This window comes from Coffea arabica, chromosome 10e (assembly GCF_036785885.1).
Source record: "Coffea arabica cultivar ET-39 chromosome 10e, Coffea Arabica ET-39 HiFi, whole genome shotgun sequence".
In the NCBI taxonomy this organism is placed as follows: Eukaryota; Viridiplantae; Streptophyta; class Magnoliopsida; order Gentianales; family Rubiaceae; genus Coffea; species Coffea arabica.
In genome coordinates this window covers 3591144-3616260 of record NC_092328.1, presented here as the reverse complement: position 1 = coordinate 3616260, position 25117 = coordinate 3591144, and the positions used below count along the sequence as shown (strand labels likewise).

Sequence of the window (25117 nt, the reverse complement as noted above, 5' to 3'; positions counted from 1 at the left end):
TCCCATATGGATAATCATGAGTATGCCCGAGGCATGTTTTCAAATGCTTCAGCAGAGAGCCTGAGGTGATTGTCAACTTTTTAACTTTTTATCTTTCAAAGTTCTTTTTTCTTCTTTAAAGTGATTCTAGATGGAATTCTAGTCCAAGTTGGTACCCATAAATTGACCCCAAGTTTGAAAATTTGTTCAATAAAGATGCTCTTAGAAAAAAGTGGTCCGACTGAGCCTAAATATTGCTCAATCCATAAAAAATTCAACTTTAAAACTCAAAGCCCTGTGAAACTGTGCATCATGAAAAGTTGATTTTGCAGTTTCCACCGCTGCTTTCCTTTTCCTTTTCCTTTTCCTTTCCCTCCCTTCTGTTGTTTGAAATAAATGTCTGGGAAACATTTTAGAGGTTTCACCATGATATGATATAGCAGTATAAGAAATAAGGCAGCCAGCCAGAAAAAGCATTTGCCTCCTGTGATCGCTAATCATGCAACACCTCGAGATTAAACATGATTGTAGAAGCGTTCGTTAATCACCTTTTCAACATTTTTCTACCCACAAAGGGTAGCAAAGATCATGACAAGGTTTTGAATGTAATCACGCTCATGTCCTAATCATGTTTACTAGCAATTTGCACCATAACTTAATTGTACATTTCTCACGGTTTAGGGCTAATATTATTACGCATTACAATATTGTCAAATCATGTTCAAAGATGGTTGTAAAACACCTCGGTTCATAATGTAGATATCCAAAACCCCACAAAACAGGTAGGTGGTGACAACTGCTATGAAGTACGCATGTGATCTCACGTCCAACGAAGATAGAGGTGACCAACTAGAGCAGCCCATACGTTCTTAATTGATTAACACCAATTGACTTGAAGACATAAAACAGTTATCCACATTCATTGGAATTGTGACTAACGTGTGTGCGTGATTCAATCTTTGAGAACCCTTGTTCAAGCATGATCTAACAAAAGAAAAGCTGGCCAGTAAATGTCTCTTTTGAAGCAATTGAGCATTTTCGAAGGTTTCTCTGAATCAGCATTCTCAAGTCTCAACATCCATCCAAACGTTTCCTATAAAGGAGCTGAAATGGAGTGCATGGTTAGATGGACCTGAGTAAGGGCACTTCCTGTTTGTAGAATAGTGAATTTGGTCGGCATTTTGAAGTAGTTACGCAGTTCATGTCCATGCAAGTTACAAAAATCCGTGCATGCACGTTCACAGCAGAACAGTTACCAAAAATGGAAATGGTTTTCCTTGTATGACAATTGGCAAGAAATTTTGCTGGTCCAGTAAAAAACATCTGCACACACATTCATTTTTCTTACTCCAGAATGTACACTTGTTTTTGTATGGCTGAAACAAACACGAAAAAAAAAAAAAAAAAGAAAAGCAGCATGCCATATAAACATAGAGAAGAGAGATACGCCTTCAATAGGCCTGTAAAAGCAAGGGCAAATGAGAGAAAAAGGAGATGGGAGATACAGCCATACAGTTAGAAAGACAAGAATGTATTGCTAGGTTGCCAATCCCAAATTTGATTTACAGCTTCTATGCTGACGGTTCGGTGAAGTATGCAGTAATTGCCTTAAGCTTGTTATTCAAGAAATTCTTCTCCACCTGAGACCAGAAAATTAATGAAATTAAAATGGAGTCTGAAGTAGTAGAACTAAAATATAAGAAGCTGAAATTCATCCCTAAGATACTAAACTAAGAAAGGAACGACTAGAACTACAAGGTCATAATAGGTCAAAACTGGTGGCAGTAAGAAGGTAAAGACATTCACGCCCCAATAACACTCCTGAAAGATGAGGAACTGTAGATTCCAACAGATTAATTTATAATCTAGACACGGTAGAAACAGAAAGATGTTACAAAAAGGAACAGAGAAAAAGAAAAAAAAAAATCCAAGAAGGCATAGAGGAGTGCTCCTATCTGATAGAACAGGAATATGTGGTAAAAATAAAATAAAATAAAATAAAAGGCAGTGTTCAGTATTTAGCGTCACTTGAACAGCAAAAAACCGAGGCTTACAATTTCCCACTGTCCAAGTGAGAAGCTGAGTAAATTCCTATAAATGGCATCATTCGACCTTTTATTATGGCAGATGAATGGGTGCGTCCTTTCTTCATAGAGAAACTTGTAGAATGAAGTAAAGCTCCATATAGCAGAATGGAACAGATAAGGAAAAACGAATGTTACCTCAAGTGACCATGAAGGACTGGCAGACAGAGCTAACTCTGCCAATTGGTCAATATCAACAGTTTTTGGAAGGAACATGACAATTCTTGGGGCTACTTTTTTGGCTAGGTTGAAGAGAAAATGCCTGGCAAAAGGGACATTAAAGAAAGTATCCAGTGACTGTTAACAGAGTAAACAGATAACAAGTGCATAAGAAGTTACATGTTCATTTGCCAAAGTGGAGAAATACCCATTGCAAGGCTGAAGCATTGTCTGGATGTCAAATGTTTTTTCTTTGGCATAATCAGGTCCGCCCCATGGTGGTGACAGAAAGGCCGAGTCTCCCTGCACAAAAGTAGTTTTGGAAATTTATCCTCCACAACATGCTAAAAATAAATACCTCATTTACACCGCTAAGCAAATGAGGAGTTTATGTGAAACAAAAAAGGAAAAAGAGAATGAATCATTGCATTCAACAATATCGCATTTTAATTCACTACAATTTAGAGAACCAAGAAAATGAGAACCCAAAGAAAGAAGAGACCAATTTCTCTTTTCAGGCACATAGTATACCAGTCTGATACAATAAAATGCAAGAAAGGAAAACTTTTGAAAAAACAATGCAGTAGGAGAAACTGACTTGCTAATTCATATGCTGTAGAAACATACACATCAGTGCTCCTGTACTGGAACAAGCAAAGAACAGTCAGAGTCACCTCATTACTTGCTCCATAAGAGACTTTCAATACCTTTAATTTGGGTGCCAAAAGAATACTGTCCCCAACTATGAAGTCTATGTGGTCATCAACACCATATATTGCTGCATTATGTTGTGCATACTCAATTTTTCTTGGATCGATATCAATTGCAATAACATGTTGACTCCTGAAAATAGAGGGTATAAAACGCTGAATGGATATGAAGAAACTCAATCATTGAAAATATGTGAAAAGAAACATCTAGATCTCCACCACATAAACGTAAATGAAGGCAGTAGATATTCTTTTCCACATTAGACAAAAAAACACACACACGCACACATACAGAGAGAGAGAGAGAGAGAGGAAATACATGTATAGCTAACCCAGGAACCTGAGATTTCTTGAAAGAAAAATATCAACAAGTATTCAATCATCAACTTCATTAGTATACAGCAAATCACCTAGCATAGATCAGAAAAGAAATTCAAATAATGTTCTTGCTTCAAAAAAGAGAAGTTAAAAATCAGACAATGCAAGAATAATGTTTATGCTACGCCTAATGAGTCCTAGATCAGTCACATTACTAAGCTTCTCTGAATATCAAGATTGAATAAAGCATGCAATACTTACTAAGACTTCACTAAGAAGTCGAAGATTGAACTCAAACATTTTCAGCAAAAATACCACTCACCTTAGTGCAAATTGGATTGCATTTCCACCAACTCCAGTGAAACAATCCACTGTGGTCCCATCTCCACAACGAAATGCATGATGTTTGGCTATTGCCTCTGGGGTGACAGAGAACCATCCTTCTACATCCATTTGTATTCCAGCACCAAATCTTGAAAACAGCAGATATCTTTGACACCAATATTTACCTATAACAGGATCAAATTCTTCAGAAACTCCTTGGAATTGGCGCTCTGCAAAATTCATGAGTGTATCCAATTAGATTTAGCTTGCAGATTAATTCACCAAGGAATACAATAGCATTAAAATAAAAAAGTATCCATTTGGCTGCAGGAAATGAACATAAGCCAATAGAAATTGAACAAATCACAACTTCAAAACGTCCTACTAACTTTGCTTCAAACTTTGAAGAGCCAACATCAGAAGATGATATTCAAAACATGTTAAAAACCCAATCAAATTCCTGTGCATATGGTACTTAGATCTCCCCTCAGCCAATCCACAAAATTTTTTGCAGGCAAAATGAGGAAATAAGAAAAAGAATACTAGAATGAAATAAAATAAAATTAAGGAACTACCAAATGCCTTGTAAAAGATGTACACACCACGAATCATGCATGAACAAAGAGTTAAAAAATAAAAAAAAAAACAGTGGATACTAGACAACCGCCTACCTTCACTCGCAAGGGGCGATTCCCCACTTGATTTTAATCTCCTGATTTTCGTTTTCTTCTTTGTCATGTTGCTACTGAGGCTTTCATCGTAAATACCAATTTCGCCAGACTCATCAAGTGCTTGATCCAATGATCCACTATCATTTTCCAAACCACCTGTCTGGGCATAATTAGCTGACTGACCATAAGAAATACCCAGCTTATCAGATTCTCCAGAATTTGGAATGTCAGCCAGAAGTACTTCTGTGTTACGAATTAGTTTTGTTGGATCAGCAGCTATATCACTTGACACTCCATCAGGTGGATCCCATGTACACTCTTCTGTGATGATATTATAAAAGTAATATCTCAAGAAATCCTCATCCCAATATGCTCTCCAATCACCAAAAGCACCTTTGCAATTACTGTCAGCTGTATTGGAGTCAACCAGCTCTGAGAACGGTGAATATGAAGCAACTTCAGAATCATCCATTATCAGAGCACTGGCATCACCGGTCAATGTCTCACCACCAACTGCATCATCAAGCACCAAGGATGATTCTACATGCTCATCATTTGGTTGCCTTAATTCCGGTTCACTCCCAATTACCAAAGAATTTCCCGAACACACATCATCATCTAACCCATGACTGGCTTCCACTTTCTTGACTTCTCTTGCTAAATGTTTTGTAATTCCATATTCACAAGAGAGGCTACTATCTGCCCCAACATCAGATATTTCATCACTCAAAGCAGATGGATTTATAACATAAGTACTAGAAGTCGCAAAAGCCATTGAATCTTGTTCTCCATCAGATATGTGATTAAATCGATCGGTGTTCACTGCAATAGCAGAGCATGACAGTTCACTTTGGTCTAGAATGGAGATGGAACATAAGGAAATGTTTTTGGTATCATCATCAATAGTAGGAGATGCATTCACTCCTCCACTCACTTTGAACGAGTTTAAGAGTTTCAGATTGGTGGCTTTACAATTGTAAAGATTTTTCTTCCTTGGATCCTTCCTTTTCCCTCCAATTATAGTCCTCTTCTGCATAAGACTGTACATTAGCCAAACTAGAACAATACATATCAAATATATTAGAAATGCAAGAAATGAAATAAGTCTTAGATGAAACAATAAAAAAAACTTCACAACATCAAGATTTCCTACGCTATATATGACTGATTTCCAGATTGCATAAGTTCCACTGCACCTAGTCAACACTGATAATATCTGAAGTCTTGCCAAACACACCACCACCATGCAACCCATATATATATGCTTAAAGCTTAAGAAATGCAAAGAATGCAATTTGTCCAACTTAAACCCCTTCGGTTGTTGGTAATGAAGAGAAAATAGTGATGGAAACCAAATGCAGGACCACTGTTTTACTAGTAAACTTTCTTTTATATATAAACCACAACCAGAAAGCTGAAGGATGTTCCGTCAAGCATTTAACCACAGAATGGAAAACTTTTAAAGGAGACGATGAAACAGGGGATTAAAGCAAAACTACCTCCTTGTTTGTGTGAAATGAAAACGGTAGTCCCAGGTCCTTCATCTGTCTGGCAAGTTCCAAATCTTCAGGCAGAGGGAACAACTCTAGATGCATAAGAAAGACAAATTGCTCTTTAAATTCAATATGTATCAAGAAGGCAATTCAGCACTTCAATGCCAGCAGAATATGCACCATGTCAACAGAGCTAACCAGGAAATTTTAACAAAGAGAAATACACAAGACACAACCCAATCATACTGGAAATTCTACTAAAAGGAGAAAAAAAAAAAGAACTTGCCATTTGTCGTCACACCATCGTTTGAAGATGAGCCCGAATTGCCTCTGCCAGTGGCTTTCTACATGAATGAATCCACAACAAACATTCTTAAGATACACACTCCTGAAGAATTTTCCCAAAAATAATTTTTTAAATTGGAAGGGGGTGGTAAAAAATAAAAAACCAAGTCTAACACGTATAATTTTGAATAAAACAATGAAAAGACTAAGAAAAAAAGTTTCTGGAATATAAACTTACATTTAGCTGGGAAGAAATCCCGCCTCGGTTCTCCTGTGAGGCATCATCCCTGGATAAAAACAAAGTCCAGGTCAGCAATTCTTGCTAAAAAAACCCATACTTTCTTCATCCTTGGAGCACAAAAATAAATTTTTTTTTTTAAAAAGAAGAAATTCTTGAAAAGCTCTATGGGAAATAGACAAGGGGTGATTGATGCTGACCAAAGGTATACTTCAGTGAGCTTGAAGAGAGGGCCAAGAGCTTTGACAGCTGCCCCACCTTCTGCTGTGTGTGTATGTTGGGGCGGCGTTTCTTCTGCCTCCATATTTATTGGTTTTGACTAATTTCTTCAGGTGGGGTTTTGGGTTAGCCAGACAAGGGTTTAAGGTTTCAGACAGAAGTTGTCCTCGGACAAAAAATAGGCTTGAATTAGTAGTCAAAGGGTAACGGTGTCGGAGTCGGAGGAATTGACCGGTTCGCCTGAGCTGAGAACAGGCCTCTTCCCTCTTCAGTCTTCCCCTATTCTGCTGCTAAACTTTTTCTAGTACTCTGTCAAACTTTTTGGTACTTGGTGCGATCGCTGTTGTACCGCACGCTACCGTGTCGGACTCGCTCCATTTATTATATGTCCAAGTTGTTTTGCGTTTACATTTTTTTATACTTGCCATATTTGATAACATTTGAGAAGGGCGTAATTAATTAAAGACTTTTAAAATTTGTTATCCCCAACTCAACTCCTACGGACATATAATAAATGGTTTAATTACATTTATCTCCCTCAAAGTTTGACCAAATTGCCAAACCAACCCTATGGTTTAGCCAAATATACACTCATTCCCTTGTCATTGACGGCGTGTAAACTCAATTATCAGAAGTCTTGAATTGATAAAAGTGTCCTGATTTAGGCTAATTGCTTGGAATATGGACGAAAAAAGATTAATCGGGCGTCCATGGCTCTGACAGACCCATGGTACGAATCTATGGTCAGCCCAACACCCAAAATTCCAGTCAATCCTTCTGACATGGCTGACAGCCGGGCAACGGAAAAAACTTTTTTTTTTTTAATAAAGTTGTCGGCTGCGGGACTGACAAGGCCTGGTAGCCGACAACTTCTGCACAAAGCTGGCTGCCGGGCGGCCCGGCAGCCAGTCCACTTTTTGGAAAAAAAAAAAAAATGTCCCAACGTTGAATTTGAGGTTTCTGAAGCCAAAGAATTTGGACAAAAAAAAAAAGGCTGCTTTTGCTTTAGCATCTTGTTTAGCATTCCGTGTGGAGACTTCATTTTTCTGCGCATAATGCAAGGAAGCCAACTCTACCATGTGAAGATGCAAGGAGGCCAACTCTATCATGCGGAGACGCACAAAGAAGTATATTCGGGCACTGGAGAAAGCGGATTATTTGTGGATAAAAAATGTTATATATTTTAAAATCATAATAAAAGTCTTCTTAAAAATTTGTTCATCATCTAATGTCCAATACTCATATTTGACAAATTTAAAAAGTTAATAAAATATTCTATTATAATATAAGTAACTATATGTCATTGAGTCGGTTGAATAATATTTTCTTTTTTTTTCTTTTTTTGACATTTCAACTAGTTGTCTATTAAGTTTCAATTGAAATAAAGATTTTATAATTATTTAAATTATTCAATAAAATTATCAATTTAAAATGAACATACATATAAATACATTAAATTGTATTATTGAAATATTTGATTTAATATGAAGGAAAGACAAGAAGAAATGGCAAGGAATTTTTGAAAAATTCATGTGAGTTTTTTATATTGGTAATCACCTTTATTTGTTATTATAATTATAATACCTGATCATAACCGATTGAAACTCATATCCTAATACTATTTACAACTAAAGTTACCATATACTCAAATTAAAATTTTCCTTTTTCACTAAATTTTCTTTTATATATGATGTATGTGTTATCATTTGTTGATAATTAATATAACGAAAGATGCTCTTTAGGCTAATATGTCTTGACAATGTGGATTACTTTTAAGGATTTTAATGAGAATTAGACCACATTTTTTATGGATTCAATGTAATTCACATTTTATTTCATTTGAAATATAATTATTTGAAACATAAGAGACGAAAAAATACGAAGTCAAACTTTTGACTAATTGTAATTTGATTTGACCGTTATATGTTATAGTTTTGAATTAGTTGTCTTAAATTTGGCTAAAATAAAAAAATTTGTGCTCATAATAATTTTGTCAAAATATCACGGATTAGTTTAATTCATAGACCAAATGTCGGGGGACCAAAATTGCACATGTTCCTTTATTTTAATCATATTTGATATCCCAGCCCTTTCTTTTATATATGCACCTCAATTATTGCAAATATGAAATGAGATGCTAAAGCAAGCCTAAATTCAAGCAGCCTTTTTTTTTTTGTCCAAATTCTCTGGCTTCGAAAACCTCAAATTCAACATTGGGATTTTTTTTTCAAAAAGTGGACTGGCTACTGGGCACTCTCCAACCCGGCAGTCAGCTTTGTGCAGAAGTTGTCGGCTACCAGGCCTTGTCAGCCCGGCAGCTGACAACTTTATGAAAAAAAAAAGGTTTTTTTCGCTGGCTGGCTGTCTACAGTGTCAGAAAGTTTGACTGGAATTTTGGGTGCCGGGCTGTGCTCATAGATTTGTAGCATGGGTCTGTCAGAACCATGGATGTCCGATTAATCTTTTTTTCGTCCATATTCTAAACAATTAGCCCCTAATTTATAACAAAAAAAACCTTTATGTATAACTACTAGATTGATATGTTAAAGAAAAAAAAAAAGAGAGAAGAAAGGATTACTTAAAAGAAAGAAAGAAAGAAAGAGATAAAGATAAAGATGCCAAAGATGAAAATTTTCTAGATTTTATGCCCATAGAAATAAAGAAAGAAAGATTAAGAAACAGAAACAAATGAATAGATGAACCAGCGCAAGCAAAAAGGAAAAGGAAACGATGAAAAAAAATGAACAAAATTCAATCTGCCTCTTTGTTCTCTACTCTTACTTGTATTTCTCTACCATAACTGCCACCATCACATCAAACAATCTATTCCAACTACCCCATGTTCTTTAGACTTGTGATATTTTCAAATCCCTCTCTTGCTCTCCAACAAGGCCTCAACTAACCCGACCTTTATTGAGTCCAGATTTGATACCATCCAAGTCATTTCTTCCTCTGTATATCTCCTTCGTTGTCTCTAGATTTTCTTGTGTTTCAGTTTAGAAACATAAAGAGACACAGGGGGCTTAAGTTGAATAATTTCACAAATATCAAATTTATTATGGTAAGGTTTTGAGAGTCAATGAAGAAAGGAACCAATTCTGCCAATGGATGATTTTTCGTTGGGTAGATTAAAAAAGTAGTTGGCTTGGATATCAATAGATTCATGAATTTTGTGTTATTTTGAAGGTTGGAAGTTCTTGGATACTGTAGCTTTACAAATGGGTTTTACCAGTGAATTGAAGCATTTTCGTTTTTATGGCTTTTACCAAAGATTTGGATTGTCTTTCTTCTAATTAATGAGGTTTGATGATAGACGGCTGCCATGCAATTGCAGCAAAACTAGTGGAATTCTGTCGACGTATTGGCTAAGGGGGCGTGTTTTTAGTTAGACAAACAAAAGGAAGAAGATATTTGGGTTCAATAATCAGAAGTAGTTTTAGGAGTTGTGTCACAATTTTCCCTTGACTCTGTTACAATGTAAACATGCAACGTCAGTAGAATGACAGCAAGGCTGCATATGTTATAGACGTTTGAAACAGAGGGACCTTTTTTATGGTTTTACCAAACCTGAGGGTCCAATTTGTAGTTTGGCCAAACCTCGGGAGAGGTAAATGTAATTAACCCCATAATAAATATGTGCATAAATTATAAATATTCGGTTGATATAGACATTAATTAGGTCTATTATACAGTTAAAAACAATTGCAAAGAAAATCAGAGAGATTGTAGAGTTACAATGAATGTATAATTTTGAGTATCTGTATTTACATGACAATTTTAGTGCGCAAGTTATATGCATTGAAGAGTGACTAATAAACACTTGTGTGTTTCAATCAATGAACGCCTTCTAGAAAAATTGAGAGTATATTTTAGTTTTTTACCTTCTCTCGAGTAAGGTCATAAATACTTATCATATCCGGGCAAAACTTTAAAAGGTAATGGATTGAATTTAGGCTATTAGACTTCTAGTACTACTACTAATTTATAGACCAATGTCGGTACTTTATAGTATGTACATATATATATAATATATATATATATATATATATATATATTGCCACAATCATGACTCTTTTCACTGAAATCGGCAAACTTAACATCTAAACTAATTCACAAGAGTATCCCAAAAGGCGCTAACTTTTGGAGCCTTATACGGAACTTAAATCCTAAACCCACAGACTCCAACAGATCGATGTGGGACGCGGAGCGGGAAATCAGGGAGGTTGCTACTAAGCCCGCTAATGGCTCGTAAATGCCTAACTTCTACGCTATGGACAAAGGGAAAGTACCAAAGAAGTCAGAAGGGAAAAAGGAAGGGAATAATCCATCACCAACCCGCATTACTAAAAGCTCCAATTTCAGCAGCCAAAGAATCTAAACCATGTATTAGCATTCGATTTTCAAGACAGGAGATGTTTTCAACTCCGGTGAAACATCCTTCCCATTGGAAGAAGTGAAGAAGGGATGCCGCAAGCAAAAGAGCTGAGGTTCATCTTTAACTTGAAAGGCTCTATCATGGGCTTACAACCAGAGAAGAATATACAATCTTGGATTCAAATCTGCTTTCTTTGCAAAATTATCAACCTTACTATCTGACCAAGGTACCGGAATGCCTTCGTTGCTTCGCTTAGGCATCTATTTTTCTCGTCTCTAGACCAGTGCTGTGATAGATAAACAAACTATCAGCAAATGGCTCAAGAAAGTATTGAAGAAAGTTCAGGGAGGAAATCATCTCAGGCATCTATACCTCTCCAATCATGTTGAGCTTGTCTCTCACACCTTTTAGCAACTCTTGTTCTTCCCCTTCCCATGCATAGAACTCCAGCTTCCTTCCTTCCAACAACTTCTCTGAGACCTGTCGGCAACTAAGCATGTCTAAGAAACTACAGCTATGCTATGTGCTAAACCTCAAAAACAGAATCTCAATTACATGAACAATTTTGGAAGTTAAGCACCACCATTTGGTTCAAATGTGGAACCATCTCCAAGCAGGGATCAAGCCATTCATCAAGATAACAGAAACGGAAATAACAATAGCATGATTAAATCAAAAGGCAAGATAAAAGGGAGCAAATAAGTTACAAAATAAAGAACCAAATTATCTTGCAAATCCAATTTAAGGATATGACATTCGACCAAAATTGGCTAAGAGTTCTTCACTGCAAAAGATTCAAACGAATACCTACTGAGATCAATCTAATAATCATTTTTATATGCAACGATTTGATTTGGACTAACAATTTGTTTGTCCACCTCGGAATGCACCGTTCTTACAGAGATTAACGCGCTTTCACATCTTAATTTTTATCTCACACCATGGGATGATAGGGATATCTCCGATCATGACATAAGTACGCAGTTACTATTGCATTGGCCAAAACTATAAACCAATAAAGCTCTTATTAATGTTCATCATTCTTCAATAGTTCAATTCCGGATCTTTCCTTCACCCAAATGCCTAATCATATGATGGCTTTCACTTCAAAGACTACTTAGGTATGCAAGACATAACTAGAACTCCATTCAGCTGAGAACTCAACTCGGACAAGATACTCCATAGATCTTAAGAAGATGTCTTACTGTCTTCTAATATCTTTCTCTACTATCAAAAGCTCCATCTTGTCCTATTTTTGTGGCGTACAATTTCACTTATCAAAGGAAAAATCATATCTTGTATGGTAGGTTATACCCCCTATTACATGCCAAAGCCAATTCATTTGAATATTCCCTCCCATCAACCAAGAGATTCTGCCAAATGCAAAGTCATTTGAGTCAGATAACTGAAAATCATATACAGATATCTCACTTCTGGTGCAGATTCCCCAAGAAAACAAAATACTGACTGAACTGAACAAAGCAGCATTAGCACACCTTTTTGGCTATAACTTGCCCTCCAGCTATATGCGAGAAGTATATGTTGTAAAAGTGGGAAAGAAACAAAGGGGGACTCGTCTCAGCAAGTTCCTTCAGATATTGGACATAAGTGACTCCTGGATTGCTGGGTGCTGGGATGGTATTACCCTTTCGGCTGAACCATTCTAGATCTTTTGCAATACATTCTGATCGCTCCAATCCTGTTTTCCTGAAGTAGACATCTACTCCAGAAAACATCAGAGAATTACGCCAAATTTTTTGAAATATAACCCAAAAGAGTAACCAATAAAGAAAACAAATTAGCCATCGGATATTGTATTTATCAGTAGATAGACTTCAAACTATCCCCTTTCTATGATTACACTAACCAAAGGATATGAAAGCCAGGTAGGCATTCAGGACTGTAACAAGTTCAAATTTATAAAAGTCTTCTGTTACATCAAGATCAAAACCTTTATAACCTACTAAGTTCCAATGCATTATACTAGGATGCACAAAACATTTAAATTTTAAACCCCAACTACAATCAACCCTCCACTGCATTACCCCAATGGACCTACAAAGATTGAATTCATACCTAAAAGCCAATTAAGAAAATTAGTAGTAACCAAAAAAAAAAAGAAAAAATTTTCAGGATAGAACATTAATGAACATCAAAACTACTTAACCGCTGAAAGGGAAAAAAGAAAACCTCAAAGATCAAAATAGAAGAAGCAGAACAGCAGCCAAAAGAAAACAAGGATAACTTACAAGAAACATCACTGGACTCGTCAACAATCCGCTCAATAGTACTAAAAACAAGCTTGCTATCCACAAGGTACTTCAAAAAACCTTCCAGACTAGGCTGCCATATATCTTCATTTGCATCGCTACCATCATCATCCTTTTCCACTTTTTCCTCTGAAATTGAGACATCCTTTTGGTCTTCCCCAGAGTCAGCAGAATTCCCAGTTTCCACTTCTTTAATGCTCTCAGCCTTTCCTCTTCCCTTTTTAATCTTTTTGGGTTTACCGCTATTTCTTAACTTCATTGCAACGAACCTCATTTCTTCAGTTATCCCTTGATTCTCGCCAGGGCATAGTTTCCTGTACCTCCTCCTCCTCCGCCTAACCGGAGGCGCGCTTCCCATCATAGCCGGCGTCGACATCTGCCCACCTTCTTCATTATCATCACTTCCATCTTCTTCAGTTTCCGACGGTGATACCACAGCAATCGTATTGGAGTGTGAACAGTAAAATTTAGTGGGCCGCTTGGTTTTGTCACTATTTGTCGAATTTCTTTTCTCTGCAGTTGGAAAATTTGAGAATTTGTTCACAAATAGGAGTCTTGAATTTTCTTGGAGCGGCAAAATTGATAGCTTGAAGCAGGCCATTGCTGCTGCATTCAGGGCTGTTCCTTTGCAGGGAACGCTTCTTGACGCCAGTCTAGGAGGAGCTGTAAAATGCTCGGCCTTAATTTTATTGCGAGTACCCAATTTTCATGGAATTTCGATTTAGTCTTCAAGTTTTGGTTTATTTTTATTCTTTTCCTTTATCCGTTTATCTCGTTGTCTTTGAAGTCCCAATAGGATCAAATTGTCGAATTCTTTTTTTGAGATTATAACTATTTTTTTTCTCATATATAAAAGCAAACTGCATTAGATGAAAGTCATCAAAGGCATTTCCTGAAATCTGCATCTAGGGATGTAAGTGAGAGATGTAAGTCGGTGGAATTTGGATTTGGATTGGATTTATTTGATGCAAGCATTTGCTGAAATATGAATTTTAGAATGTAAATGGATAGAGTTTGAATTTGAATTAATTGCTTTACCCTAACCTAAATCTACTCAAAATTTTTATTAATGCACAGACTTGGAATCAAAACCTCGCGTTTTGAAAAGAAAATTTAGACCCTAACTCTAATAAGTTTGGTATCCAATGGGCAATCATAATAATTTTAAAAAAATATATAAAATTCAACAATCATAGAAAGAAAATCGAATTACCATTTTCAAAATAACACAATCAATATTCAAAAAATGTTGTCATGACCTGAAATTAAAGAGATTCCTAACAACCCTTTTGACAGTCTAAATCTCAAATATTTAACATTAAAATTTCAGTGTATTTAAACATCCTTTATTTTTTTCACATATACATATAGGTTTGGATGAGATAGGACATCAGATTGACAAAATTAAACCCTATCCAAACCCCTAATTCTTTCATAGGTCAAGATCTAACTGGGGTTTGAATTTGAAAATTTAAACCCAAATACAATGGATATAAGTTAGAATTAGATGATACCCAGCTTATTAACATGATACAAGGAAGGGCCTCTTATTTGTTACTTTGAGAAAAGTATTAGTACAGAATATCAGAATACTCTACATGTAAACCAATGAATCATCGTCCCACGAAGGGACTCTCTATGCCTAAAATATGGGAGATCCGCCAGTGCAAGGGAATGTCTTACCTAACCGCTAGTGTAGGTCTACATCGATGATACAGTTAGTAAACTCAGGATTGTACAGGTGAAATCACGAAACAACATTGGAGATAATTACTGTACAGCTAAAGCTACTCTTCTATGCAACCCGATTCGAACTCCTGGTAAAGCAGATTAAGCTTGAAAATTGTCTCCAAGGAGTTGTAGAGTGTGGTGTAGAGACTCCTGAAGTAGGTCTCATTGCCAACCCGACAATTCCAGTCTTGTTTGTAATGGTCTATCTGAAAATTTGCAGGCTTGAAAGCCCTGCCTCTGGAGTTAGTTGTAGAGTAGTAATGCTCTCAGAAGCCTCAAACAGGTTCAGAGCAATAGTTGTCTTCACTGCAAAAAATTATGCCTAATTCTAAGTATACACGCACTCTATCTATTTATGTAGACGAGCCTTCATCTTGTGCAAGAAGTCTAAGGTTTCTTTGTAGGAAGGATCCGTGCGGGAGAGTGGCTTGCAAGAATTTACATGGTCTGTGGAGTCTAAAACCTGCATTCAAGTTGAAAAAGCAAAGAAAGGATGAGGTAACATTAACATGGTGATGCAGGTTTAAACCAATATTTCTTACACTCTCAATGCAAAACCCCAAAACTAAAAAAATAAACAGAGTAACAGGCTACAAAACCAAATATATACCACCCATTTAAAACAGTGTGTTGCAGCTTCCACTACAGTAATATTCGAAACCAAGGAATAATATGAAATTTGTAGTCATGCCCAGGCAAATTCTAAACCAACCCACAATTCCTATATCCCGTGCATCAACATATGAAACGTGACATGTCAGGAACTCTAACGCAATGTTAATTGCCAAAAGAAAACTTCTTAAATTCATAAGCTCATAAGCAAAATTCTTGCATCAGTATTCAACAAAGAAATTCTATGTTGTATGTACTTAAATCAAAAGTTCACCATCCAATAATCCAGCAACTGTTGTTGGACAATAGGTTTGTGCAATAATGTTAGAACAGAACAGAGAAAAAATCATGTTTGGATGACTTACAAATGCAATTTGACTAATTAAAATTTTAACCGGTTAGCAATCACCTGGTGGATAATAGGCTTCAAATATCCTTTACATATTCCTATGAAGCAACTAAACATTGAAAGTCGGCAAAGTTAACAAAAAGGCTGAGATCAGATTTTATACCTTTTATCACTAGAAAATTAAAACAGTATGACAAAAAAATTAAAAAAAACATAAGGTCCGCCAGTCCACAAGTAGTATCATTTTATCAAAATGCAGTAGCCAAGTAGCCTTTACTTACAACAAGGTGACCAAATCCTGGATAAGCTGATTCAATAGGTACAATTTCCATTCGGAAAGCCCAACCTCCGTACCCTTCAACGATCGGGGTAACTTTGGTCTGTAAGCCAATCATTAACCAATCAAAGTTACAACCTGAGCTGTCAAAGTATGCAAAAATTCAGAAGTGTTGGAGAGAAAATGTCCAATATAGAGACATTACCTCAGAAAAGCTAAGGACTTCAAGCATGCCTTTCTCATGAAGGTCACCAATGAAATTATTAAGCTCGACTAGTCTTGGAGATCCACTTCTTAACTCTCCGATCTGGCCATGGAAGTTACAAGCAGCTTTTATATCTAAATGCCAGATATCTTATCATATTGAAAACAGGAAACACTAAAAAGGGGAGAAAATGTATGTTATTAAATGCAAGAAACACAAATGTCAAACAGGTACTAACAGTTGGTGCAGGCCGAAACACAAGACCCATACGCCAAGGCATGTCTGCAAGTTTGCTGCCAAAATGTGGACAACTATAGAAAACCTGAGCTCAAACAAAAATGAATATTATCAGAGACATCATGGAAGGAAAAATTACAGGACACAAGTAGACTTTCATTTGAAGGATAGAACATACAAGTCCAATGGTGTTCTTAACAAAGTTGTCCCTCTTTTCTGCTTCTGCTTGATACAACATTTGCTTGACAAGAAGGCCACCCAAGCTGCAAAATGCCATTGGAATAAAGGCATCAACATATGGTAAGTGCCAGAAACAAAGTCCACAAGAACTACTTGGTGCTCTCTTATGGACTTGCCTCAAGAGGTGATATTAGAAGTAGAAAAGGGTGCAAAAAAGTCGACCATCTCCACATAGGTATATTCCAAAGTTAAATTGTTAATTGAACATCTCTTTATTCATGTTGATACTCTTTTTTATTTGATTCATATTGATACTCAATATTATTCATAAAAGCTCTACTAATCATTATGGGAGCTCTGCCAGTCATCACTTTATGCACATTAACTATCAATGTAGTTTAACATGCAAAACAACTTTCAGGAGTCAATTAAAGAAATTCAAGGGAAAAATTGTTCAGATCAAGGATGCAAATTTATGGTTGATTTCTATATATGTGAGGTATAGATTTACCCACCTAAACTCAACATGCTTGAAGTTCTGCAATTTTTGCCTCCTTATTCTAATAAATGTACACAATTTCTTAACCAAGAATTCAAAAAACAAGTAAAAGACTAACAAAAACTTTTACAAATGCCAAGGCTTTATAATCAACAACGAACTCTGTAACAGAGCATTAAGCAAATTAAATGCACTAAAGAACCTAGTAAAGCCTTAGATTTCAAATATTTGGGCCTGAATCTTATTACTCTGATGACATGTCATTGTAATATTGACATTTCTGGCCAAAAGTTTTTTTTTTTGTAAAATCACTTGAAAAGAATTATCAGATGTGTACCACCAAATAAATCTCTAATCAGAAATATCAAAAAAATGATAAAAGAAAAAGAAGAAAGTTAGTGTCTAGCCAAACAGACCTATGAGTCACAAATACAACCGGTCGATCTCCAATTCCTGCAGCAATAAGCTTCTCCAGCAGCATTGAACTAACTTCCTGCACAGTCGTTCCATATGAGTAAACATTTAGGAGACTGCATAGATTGTCATGTGGCAAGTCATTTATAGCTATCAGTTTCATGCAGCGCCTACTTAGAAAGCAGACAGAGGACGACAGAGAAATGCACTACTTCTCAAGCAAGAAAAGAGATGAGAAGTTAAACCTCATATCAGACACCACTATATTTACGTGGATGAAGATGCAGAAACAACCTTCTAAGACCTAAAGGTAAGGAAGTATAGAAAAGATTAAGTGTACAAACAAAATAATAATCTCCAACATATATGTTCTCCATTCATCTATTTTGCTTTTATATCTATTAAGAACTACTATAAGACATATGTTCCCAAGACAAGTGAAAGCTACATTGCAAATGAGATTAAGCAAGAAACAACTCTTGCGGCATTGCTAGCTGAGGGGCCCAGTTAAAACTGGCCATTAATGTTAGCCTATCAGATGTTGGAAGGAGGGACAAGCCCCAGAAAGATACCATTTAACTATACAGGCATTCAAGTTACATAACCAACAAGTACTCTAACTATTATTGCAGAACTAGAAACATGTGCCAAAACGGTACATACCAAAAGAGGTAAGCTTGCCCCAGACCACTGCGTAAGATTTGTCTGCATTAACCAAATGGTCAAAGGTCAGATAATAAATGATAGTTCAACTACTCAAGTACACACCGACAAGCTAATACATTGGCATGTAAAAAAGCTCCATTTTTTCAACTATACAATAAATAACATGGTGTGCAGCAACCACATCGTCCAATAAACATTAATTTCAACCATATGAGCACACAACCACCAGCTAACAGATTGGCAAGTAATAGAGTCCCATCATTTAAAGTATAACATGTGGTCTTTTCACTAAAATCATTAGTATGGTGTGAAAAGTATGCGAAGTTGTTTCATAAAAAGAAAAATTAAAACAGACCTTGTATTGAAGACTAAAGACACGAGCATCAGGAAAATCAGCAGGGAGCCATTCACCTGGCCAAAATGTTCCCTGTTTCCCAGCCTCTTCATCAATCTTCTCAACAAGGCCAGACTTAGTTGATGATTTGTCCTCGGAAAGCCGCCAACTTTTAAAGGGTCCCCCACGTAAACCGTGGACAAAGACAACATCCAATGGAGCAATGTCCAAACCAGAGCAGTTTTCAGATGTCGATGTGGAAATGGAAGAATCATCATCACTGGAAGCTCCAGATGAAGGTCCACCTACACATTCAGTAGAGTCATCATTTGCTGATGATGATCCATCCTCAATGTTAGGCATCACTTTGTCCAGACACTTCCAGTGCGGTCGTTCTGGATTGATCAAAAAAATCATCTCAGCATAATGAGGGCAAGGTTCATTTTTTTTATCAGTCTTATCACCATTTACAGAATTGCTTTGGTAATTGCAAAGCACATTTAACAGAGTGGCCTTAGCATAACTCTGAATTTTAAGGTCATTACACCCAGGGATCTTTCCCTTTGAACATTCCGCAAGCCATTTACACCAAGTCTCATCAGCCACAATTATTTTCTGGACCTTTGGAAGGACCGAAAGAACAGTAAGCAGCCGAGCTGCATGTCTTCGAATATGAGCTGTAGGTGGAACTCGTAAACTAGAAGAATCATTAGTATTGGCAGCAGAGGTTTGTCCAGAGGATGAAGAGACATGATCTTGCGCCTCCAAGGCTCTAGATGCATCATAGGCTTCAATAGCAGCTAGTTGCTCATAATCATCTTCAAGCAAAAGGCGCCTCAGCAAGCACATAACCCCAAAGTCAGTTATTTTGGTTTGACAGGAGGAATCTTCAGCACAGACTTCTGTCAATGCTTTTATTCCTTTTAACGTAGCCAAAGCAGAATCTGCAGCATTAACCTTGAAATTTTTATCTTTCTTAAGATTCTTCAAAGGTCCAACAAAAGGTTCAAGTGAAAGCATATCCACCAAAGGAAACATATCTTCACTATCAGTGGATGTCCCAAGTTGTGTTCCTGCTAAATTAACAACAGCAACGGCCAACTGATTTGCTATTTGTGAAGCAGAAACTATGTTGGATTGATCAATTTGTGTCTGCAAACATAAAAAGGATCGTGAAACAAATTTCAATTTTTTTTTAACTGCAACCTATCTTAGAACTGTAGACTTCTAAATCTAGCTAAATCATAAACCAAGTAAAGTTAGCTTGGAACAGTAATGCGCGTACCTTCACTTTGTCAGTTCCAGGCTGGTTGTTTCCTGTCATTAGGGCTGACTTCTTGGTACTAAGAACATCAGTCAGCATAATCGTTAACCATCCTTGAGAAATGGGTAAAGAAGATGGTCCATAGTCTTCAAGAACATGTGCAAGGATATTTATTGCAGAAGCTCTTACTGTATCGGAGCAAGGCTTGCTGAAAACCCAAGGCAGTAGTATGCCAGACCACTTTTGACTTTCTTCAAGAGACATATGCAGTCCTTCACAACAAAGTAGTTCCAAAGCCTTTGCAAGTGATCCTTGTACAGACTTATGCTTTGGTGTCTGTTTGGCAGTTTCTCTCATCAATTGAAGACCCTTATCCATGACAACTTCCCTAGCATCAGGGCTTCTCTCAATAGCAACCAAAAATGCTGACAAAGCTACCTCGACCAAAGATACATCTTGGACTTTACTTGCTTGAAAAGCAGTTGAAAGAAGACTGGAAGTCCAATCAGAAACAGATTCATTTAATGGCAGATTTTGATCCTTTAAAAGAAATCGAGCAACCAAACTACCATGCCATTTAACAGATCTCTCAGGTGCCACCAAAGCAGTCATGACTGCTTGCCCATCTCTATCTAATTCTTGAATATGAGATCTATTAACTTCAGATGCCATTGCCCAGTTTGCTAAGGCCCAAGCAGCAAATGGGACAGCAACATGTTCAGAATGCAAATCATCCCAAAGTCCAGGGACAACTACAGAAGATACCCTATCTTGCACAGGAAAGCGTTCATTTGCCTTGTTAAAAGAAAGACTTTGAGGCAAACTTTGAACTGTGTTCATGTGATCCGCATCAGAATCCTCCATCTCAACACGCCCATTAGTTCTAGAAAGGCCTAAAACTGTTGTACCTTCAAGAATTTTAATTCCAATACCTTTCATTCCTTTCCCACCTTTATCATCCTTGTCCTCAGGTGGCTCATCCCAATGGATGCCACCTTCTTCAATAACTTCAATAGCTGCTGCAATATCTCTCATTATAGCATTCTTAGGCAGTGAGGGCTTAAACATTATTTTGTCTGCACTTTCACAGTTGGAAGTCACAACATCCATAATTGCGGCAACAAGCATGCTCCTACCTTTCAAAGAATCAGAAACATCGAATGAACTACGTCTCTTTTGCTGCTCCACAGAAATTCAACATATCAATCTTCCAAAGTAGCAACCAGTGAAAAATGGTGGGAGAAAGAAATTTTAGAATCCAAGAACAAAAAGAACATCTATATTTAATCAGAATGACAAATTTCAGATCTCAACTAACTCCCTAAGAACCCCCAAGCCACCACCTCCAAAAGAATATGTTCTTTATGAGGAAACCAAAGTGTAAGACATCTATCTCAATGATGTGGAGAAAAGAAGACCGCCATTGTCAATATGTCGCACATTTTTGTATTTACTATCAGTTAGCAACTTAATTATACATAATCCTGGAGCAAACATTCAGCACCGAAAATTACAATAAGATTGCTGAAAAGCAAGATCAGCTGTAATCCTTGAGGACAACAAGGATCTCATGGTAACACACACCCAAAATAGTTCCTCTATTTTCCCTTTCCTTATCAAATTCTTACATGTCAAAACCAACAATTATCCTTCAACTAAATATGGTCACTGTACATAAAATGCTTCTACAACTTGATCGCCCAATAAAAGACTTAGTTATGCATCCACAGAGAAAAACCAGGTGACATGGCAAAAGACAGGAAAATTACTGAAACCAAGCCACCACGTCCACGATTACAAAACAACAATGAGTCTATTATGATTTTGCCTCTTAAACTAAAACAATTCAGTAGCTTCCACTGTGGAAGTTATGCTACATTTTAATGAATACACTAAGAAACCAACAATTGTGATTCAAATAAACAGGAAACATTTTAAAGTGGCATTAATTCATCAAATCAAATAGTAGCAATAAAAAAGCATCAGAAGCAAAATACTCACACTTTTCCGAGGCTGAGCAGAAAAAATGAAACGAAGTAAATAAGGAACAGCATGAGGCCTAGCTAAAACCACCTCACATACATTAGGATCAGCCATCAAATACGCCAAAGCCCTAGCAGACTCAGCTTGAGTCCCCAAATTATCCGCGGAACCCACAGCCACAGTCTCCAAAAGCCAATCCACCACTGCACCACCACCAGCTCCCACAATCGCCGCTCTCCGACTCTCACTGGCTGCCGCAATATCCGCCAACAACGCCGCCACTCTCCATTCAAACCCCAACCTCACCTCATGGTTCGCCGACGACATCACCGACCTTAGCGACTGCCACAAAACCGACGCGGCCGCTCCAGTTTGTTTCATCCGGTGCATAATTTTCCTAAACGACTCGTTTGATTTCTCGATCGCGTTCTCAATTTCTCTTCTGGCAGTTTTAGCCGCACTGGATTCGGCGTCGTTGTTATTAATCAACAAATAGGAGGCTAGCATTGCGGAGACTATCGTAGCGGAGATAGATATTATGGAGACTCGACTAAGATTAGGTTTTGATTCAGGGAGCGGATGGAGAATCGGTGGTGGCGAAGGAGCAGGGACATGTTCGGGATTCTGGATTATCGAATTTGTGGAATTTTCTGGAATATTACTATTAGAACTGGGACTTACAGAAGAGGAGGTGGTGGTGGTGAAGGTCCGCCGGTAGGGAAGGCGTAGATACCGGCGCGTGGTTCGACAACAAAGTCGAAGCATTACTATGGTAAAGTAGCTTGTTTAAGACGAAGAAAAAACAGAACAAAAATTCAGCTTTTTTTATTCCCTTTTTTTTTAATTTAGCTGTTTTGGAAAAGGAGAATGCAGTTCGGAGATTTGATGATCGGCGAAGGAAGGTAATCAGAAAAGTGAGGACGGTAGTGTTTTACAAGGAAGAAGAAAGGGGGAAGGCGTTCGCCGGTGGTAGGAAAGAGAGGGGGAAGATGGGAGGAGGGAATTTTTGAGGGAAGATGCGAATACGAAACTGTCAAGAGAAGGGCACGCGTTACGAAAGGGAGTGAGCAACACTGTCCAATCATATTGACGGTTATGACTCTACGTTTTTTCATCCTCCAAATTTTTTTTTCTTTTGTTTCTTCGCAGCAATTATCTTCTCCTAGCGTCTAGATTACTTGAAACTCAGGTAAAACATGTAAAAAATTACCATATGATAAAAAACTAAAGTAAAATATATAACAAATTATATGATAAAATAAAATATTATTAATATTTATCAAATTTTATCATTAATTAAAAATGATGTTCCGAAGTCAATCTCGTGATGCTATCGCTTTAAGTCTCAATCCATTCTCCACTACTAATTCCTCAATCTTCTATAGGTTTGAAACGATGGTCCGTTAATCTGATGCGCGCTGCACAAGTTCGAGCCCAATAGGTTTTATATGAGTTGGTCCACAGGATTGCCCGAAGCAAACATCCACTTTCCTGGCCTGCATTAGATTATGCCAAGATCCAGAGTCCATTGCATACAGATGGACATGCCCATTTTGACGGACGGTTGAGATGTTCTGAAGCGAAAATTCCTGTCTTCTTCTTCTTCGGATGTAATAATCAATGTCAACAAAGTCTATTTACCCACATCTAAAATTTTTACAGCGTGGGGGTTATAGTTTCTCAAAGGTTTACATTTAACTTTCAGCTACTCGAGGTTAGGTAAATTTGTAGAATAAAAAATGTAAAATGTGCCAGATATGTTCGACAAGTAATGGACAGCCGTTAAATGGGGATAAAAGAGTCAAATGCTGTATTTTTCTAGGAAAGTTTAGTAGAAATCAAAACATTTTGGATAATAATTTATTGAGATGGGTGCACCTAGTGGTATGGTCTATAAACAATTAAGTTTCAACTTGACCAATCAAAAGAAAATTTGTCCTCATATCTCCATTGTTCTTCCTATATTTTTATAATCGATTCATAATCAAAATATTTGACTAATCTTTGAGATAAAAGTCGAATTAGGAAGACCGTATGATGATAAAATTTCAAGATGACTTATTCACGACAATTAATTATGCCAGAATAGCTGAAACCTATGATCCTACAAGGCTAAATCAGCAGGTATTTGATAAAATATTCAAGAAATTATACCGATTAAATTAAGGATCAATGTCAGTCGTGGCTTATCAAAAGCTGGAACTGGAATGAGGCATTCTCTGTATGCTCTATTGACGAATGGCGAAAAATGCAGTGTGCCCATGATTTCTGCTATGATGTTGTCTTGATACGATATGTCATACTTATATTCTTTAAAAACAAAGTAAGCAAACTCTTTATAATTAGTTGTTTTGGATATATTACTATTAGGGTGTTATCGAGTCTGGTCAAATTCAAGTAGCGCACTAATCAAACTCTATGTGAGTAAAAATATTTAAGTTCAAACTCATCAAGTTTTTCCAAATTGTGTTGGACCTTATTTTACAAATCGAGGTCAATAATTATAGAAAGTTTCATAATTTGATAATAAAGAATTAAAATTTATATTATAAACACACTATTCGATAAGATTCAACGAATACTCGATTTTTTATTTTTTTTCTATATGAACTCGACTCGATTATCTTATCAAATAGTTCGAACTCGATTCGAATTTAATCAACGCCGAGTCTTTTATTGAGTTACTCGCAAGCCCTGATTAATCTGCACCGGGCCCTAGTTACTACCAAGACGTAAGTCCCAGGAAGCATCACGTAAAGAGAGCTCTAGGGCTACTACTGTTCAACTCTGCCAGGCTTGCACGCACGTTTGACTGTTCAACTAATTAAATTCGTGTAATGACGGGCAGTATATTGTCTTGACTATCCGAGAAGATAAAATCATAAAACTGTAGGCAGCATTGAGATAATCATCCACTTTACAATGACTAAATAGTTGATTCAAAGTTATCCCAGGTGCCACCTCCAGGGAGAACAATCATTTCACTTCAGGTTCTAACTTCTAACTTGCTGGTGGAAACAATTAACACTTGTGCAAACGTAGAAATTTGACTGTATTGTTAAACCTGTGATGTAATCAATGTTTATGAGAACGTTAAACTCAATGAATGTTGTTCCGGCTTCAAATTGCTCGTCTAATTTGGAGTGATTATGGGGATCATTGCTTTTTAATAAACGGTTGTGTAACCTTCTGACATATTTGATATTTCACCTAAACTTATTGATTTTAATTAATCTTACAG

At 36.9% G+C, this 25117-nt stretch overlaps 3 protein-coding genes across 13 annotated transcripts; all 3 read right to left on the bottom strand.

The window, feature by feature from the left end:
- Positions 1-1278: 1278 nt before the first annotated feature.
- On the bottom strand, positions 1279-6769 carry LOC113712622 (uncharacterized). Of its 7 annotated transcripts, XR_003453317.2 has the most exons (11): positions 6462-6769; positions 6262-6310; positions 6025-6082; positions 5745-5830; positions 4246-5275; positions 3573-3804; positions 2930-3065; positions 2821-2866; positions 2431-2525; positions 2202-2325; positions 1279-1619 (listed from the first exon to the last, which is right to left on the bottom strand). XR_003453317.2 is itself a non-coding variant. In XM_027236111.2 (10 exons), the coding sequence occupies exons 1-10, from the start codon at positions 6563-6565 to the stop codon at positions 1551-1553; spliced, it is 1983 nt and encodes a 660-aa protein (XP_027091912.1). In that variant the 5' UTR covers positions 6566-6769; the 3' UTR covers positions 1279-1550. The 7 variants fall into 7 exon arrangements, 2 of the variants coding, with proteins under 2 accessions (XP_027091912.1, XP_027091914.1); XR_003453316.2 differs by having other exon boundaries at positions 2821-3065; XM_027236111.2 differs by lacking the exon at positions 2821-2866.
- Positions 6770-10836: 4067 nt separating this feature from the next.
- LOC113711759 (probable inactive heme oxygenase 2, chloroplastic) lies at positions 10837-13832 on the bottom strand. 2 transcript variants are annotated; one of them, XM_027234951.2, is made up of 4 exons: positions 13105-13828; positions 12352-12575; positions 11228-11335; positions 10837-11141 (listed from the first exon to the last, which is right to left on the bottom strand). In XM_027234951.2, exons 1-4 carry the CDS (start codon positions 13724-13726, stop codon positions 11034-11036), a joined length of 1062 nt encoding a protein of 353 aa, XP_027090752.1. In that variant the 5' UTR covers positions 13727-13828; the 3' UTR covers positions 10837-11033. The 2 variants fall into 2 exon arrangements, with proteins under 2 accessions (XP_027090752.1, XP_027090753.1); XM_027234952.2 differs by lacking the exons at positions 10837-11141; positions 11228-11335 and adding an exon at positions 11541-12228 and having other exon boundaries at positions 13105-13832.
- Positions 13833-14653: 821 nt separating this feature from the next.
- Positions 14654-22931, bottom strand: LOC113713063 (uncharacterized). Of its 4 annotated transcripts, none has more exons than XM_027236774.2 (10): positions 21895-22931; positions 19915-21072; positions 18651-19781; positions 18293-18334; positions 17632-17708; positions 16715-16799; positions 16538-16621; positions 16300-16401; positions 16099-16197; positions 14654-15319 (listed from the first exon to the last, which is right to left on the bottom strand). In XM_027236774.2, the coding sequence occupies exons 1-10, from the start codon at positions 22639-22641 to the stop codon at positions 15206-15208; spliced, it is 3639 nt and encodes a 1212-aa protein (XP_027092575.2). In that variant the 5' UTR covers positions 22642-22931; the 3' UTR covers positions 14654-15205. The 4 variants fall into 4 exon arrangements, 3 of the variants coding, with proteins under 3 accessions (XP_027092575.2, XP_027092576.2, XP_071923738.1); XM_027236775.2 differs by having other exon boundaries at positions 14956-15319; positions 19915-21025; positions 21895-22090; XM_072067637.1 differs by having other exon boundaries at positions 14956-15319; positions 19915-21029; positions 21895-22068.
- Positions 22932-25117: the final 2186 nt, after the last annotated feature.

What these genes read in the sequence shown, in the direction of transcription:
- LOC113711759 (XM_027234951.2), bottom strand. Translation starts at nt 13,726, where the DNA reads ATGGCCTGCTTCAAGCTATCAATTTTGCCGCTCCAAGAAAATTCAAGA. An exon ending in GGCAAGTTATAGCCAAAAAG is followed by an intron (nt 11,336 to 12,351) that starts GTGTGCTAATGC and finishes AGTTGCCGACAG; the next exon opens with GTCTCAGAGAAGTTGTTGGA. An exon ending in AGCTCAACATGATTGGAGAG is followed by an intron (nt 11,142 to 11,227) that starts GTATAGATGCCT and finishes TATCTATCACAG; the next exon opens with CACTGGTCTAGAGACGAGAA.
- LOC113712622 (XM_027236111.2), bottom strand. Translation starts at nt 6,565, where the DNA reads ATGGAGGCAGAAGAAACGCCGCCCCAACATACACACACAGCAGAAGGT. An exon ending in ATCGCCCCTTGCGAGTGAAG is followed by an intron (nt 3,805 to 4,245) that starts GTAGGCGGTTGT and finishes TGAATTTTGCAG; the next exon opens with AGCGCCAATTCCAAGGAGTT. An exon ending in GCAATCCAATTTGCACTAAG is followed by an intron (nt 3,066 to 3,572) that starts GTGAGTGGTATT and finishes CTCTATTTTCAG; the next exon opens with GAGTCAACATGTTATTGCAA.
- LOC113713063 (XM_027236774.2), bottom strand. Translation starts at nt 22,641, where the DNA reads ATGCTTCGACTTTGTTGTCGAACCACGCGCCGGTATCTACGCCTTCCC. An exon ending in CTGGAACTGACAAAGTGAAG is followed by an intron (nt 19,782 to 19,914) that starts GTACGCGCATTA and finishes TTATGTTTGCAG; the next exon opens with ACACAAATTGATCAATCCAA. An exon ending in GTTGTATTTGTGACTCATAG is followed by an intron (nt 16,800 to 17,631) that starts GTCTGTTTGGCT and finishes GGCATTTTGCAG; the next exon opens with CTTGGGTGGCCTTCTTGTCA.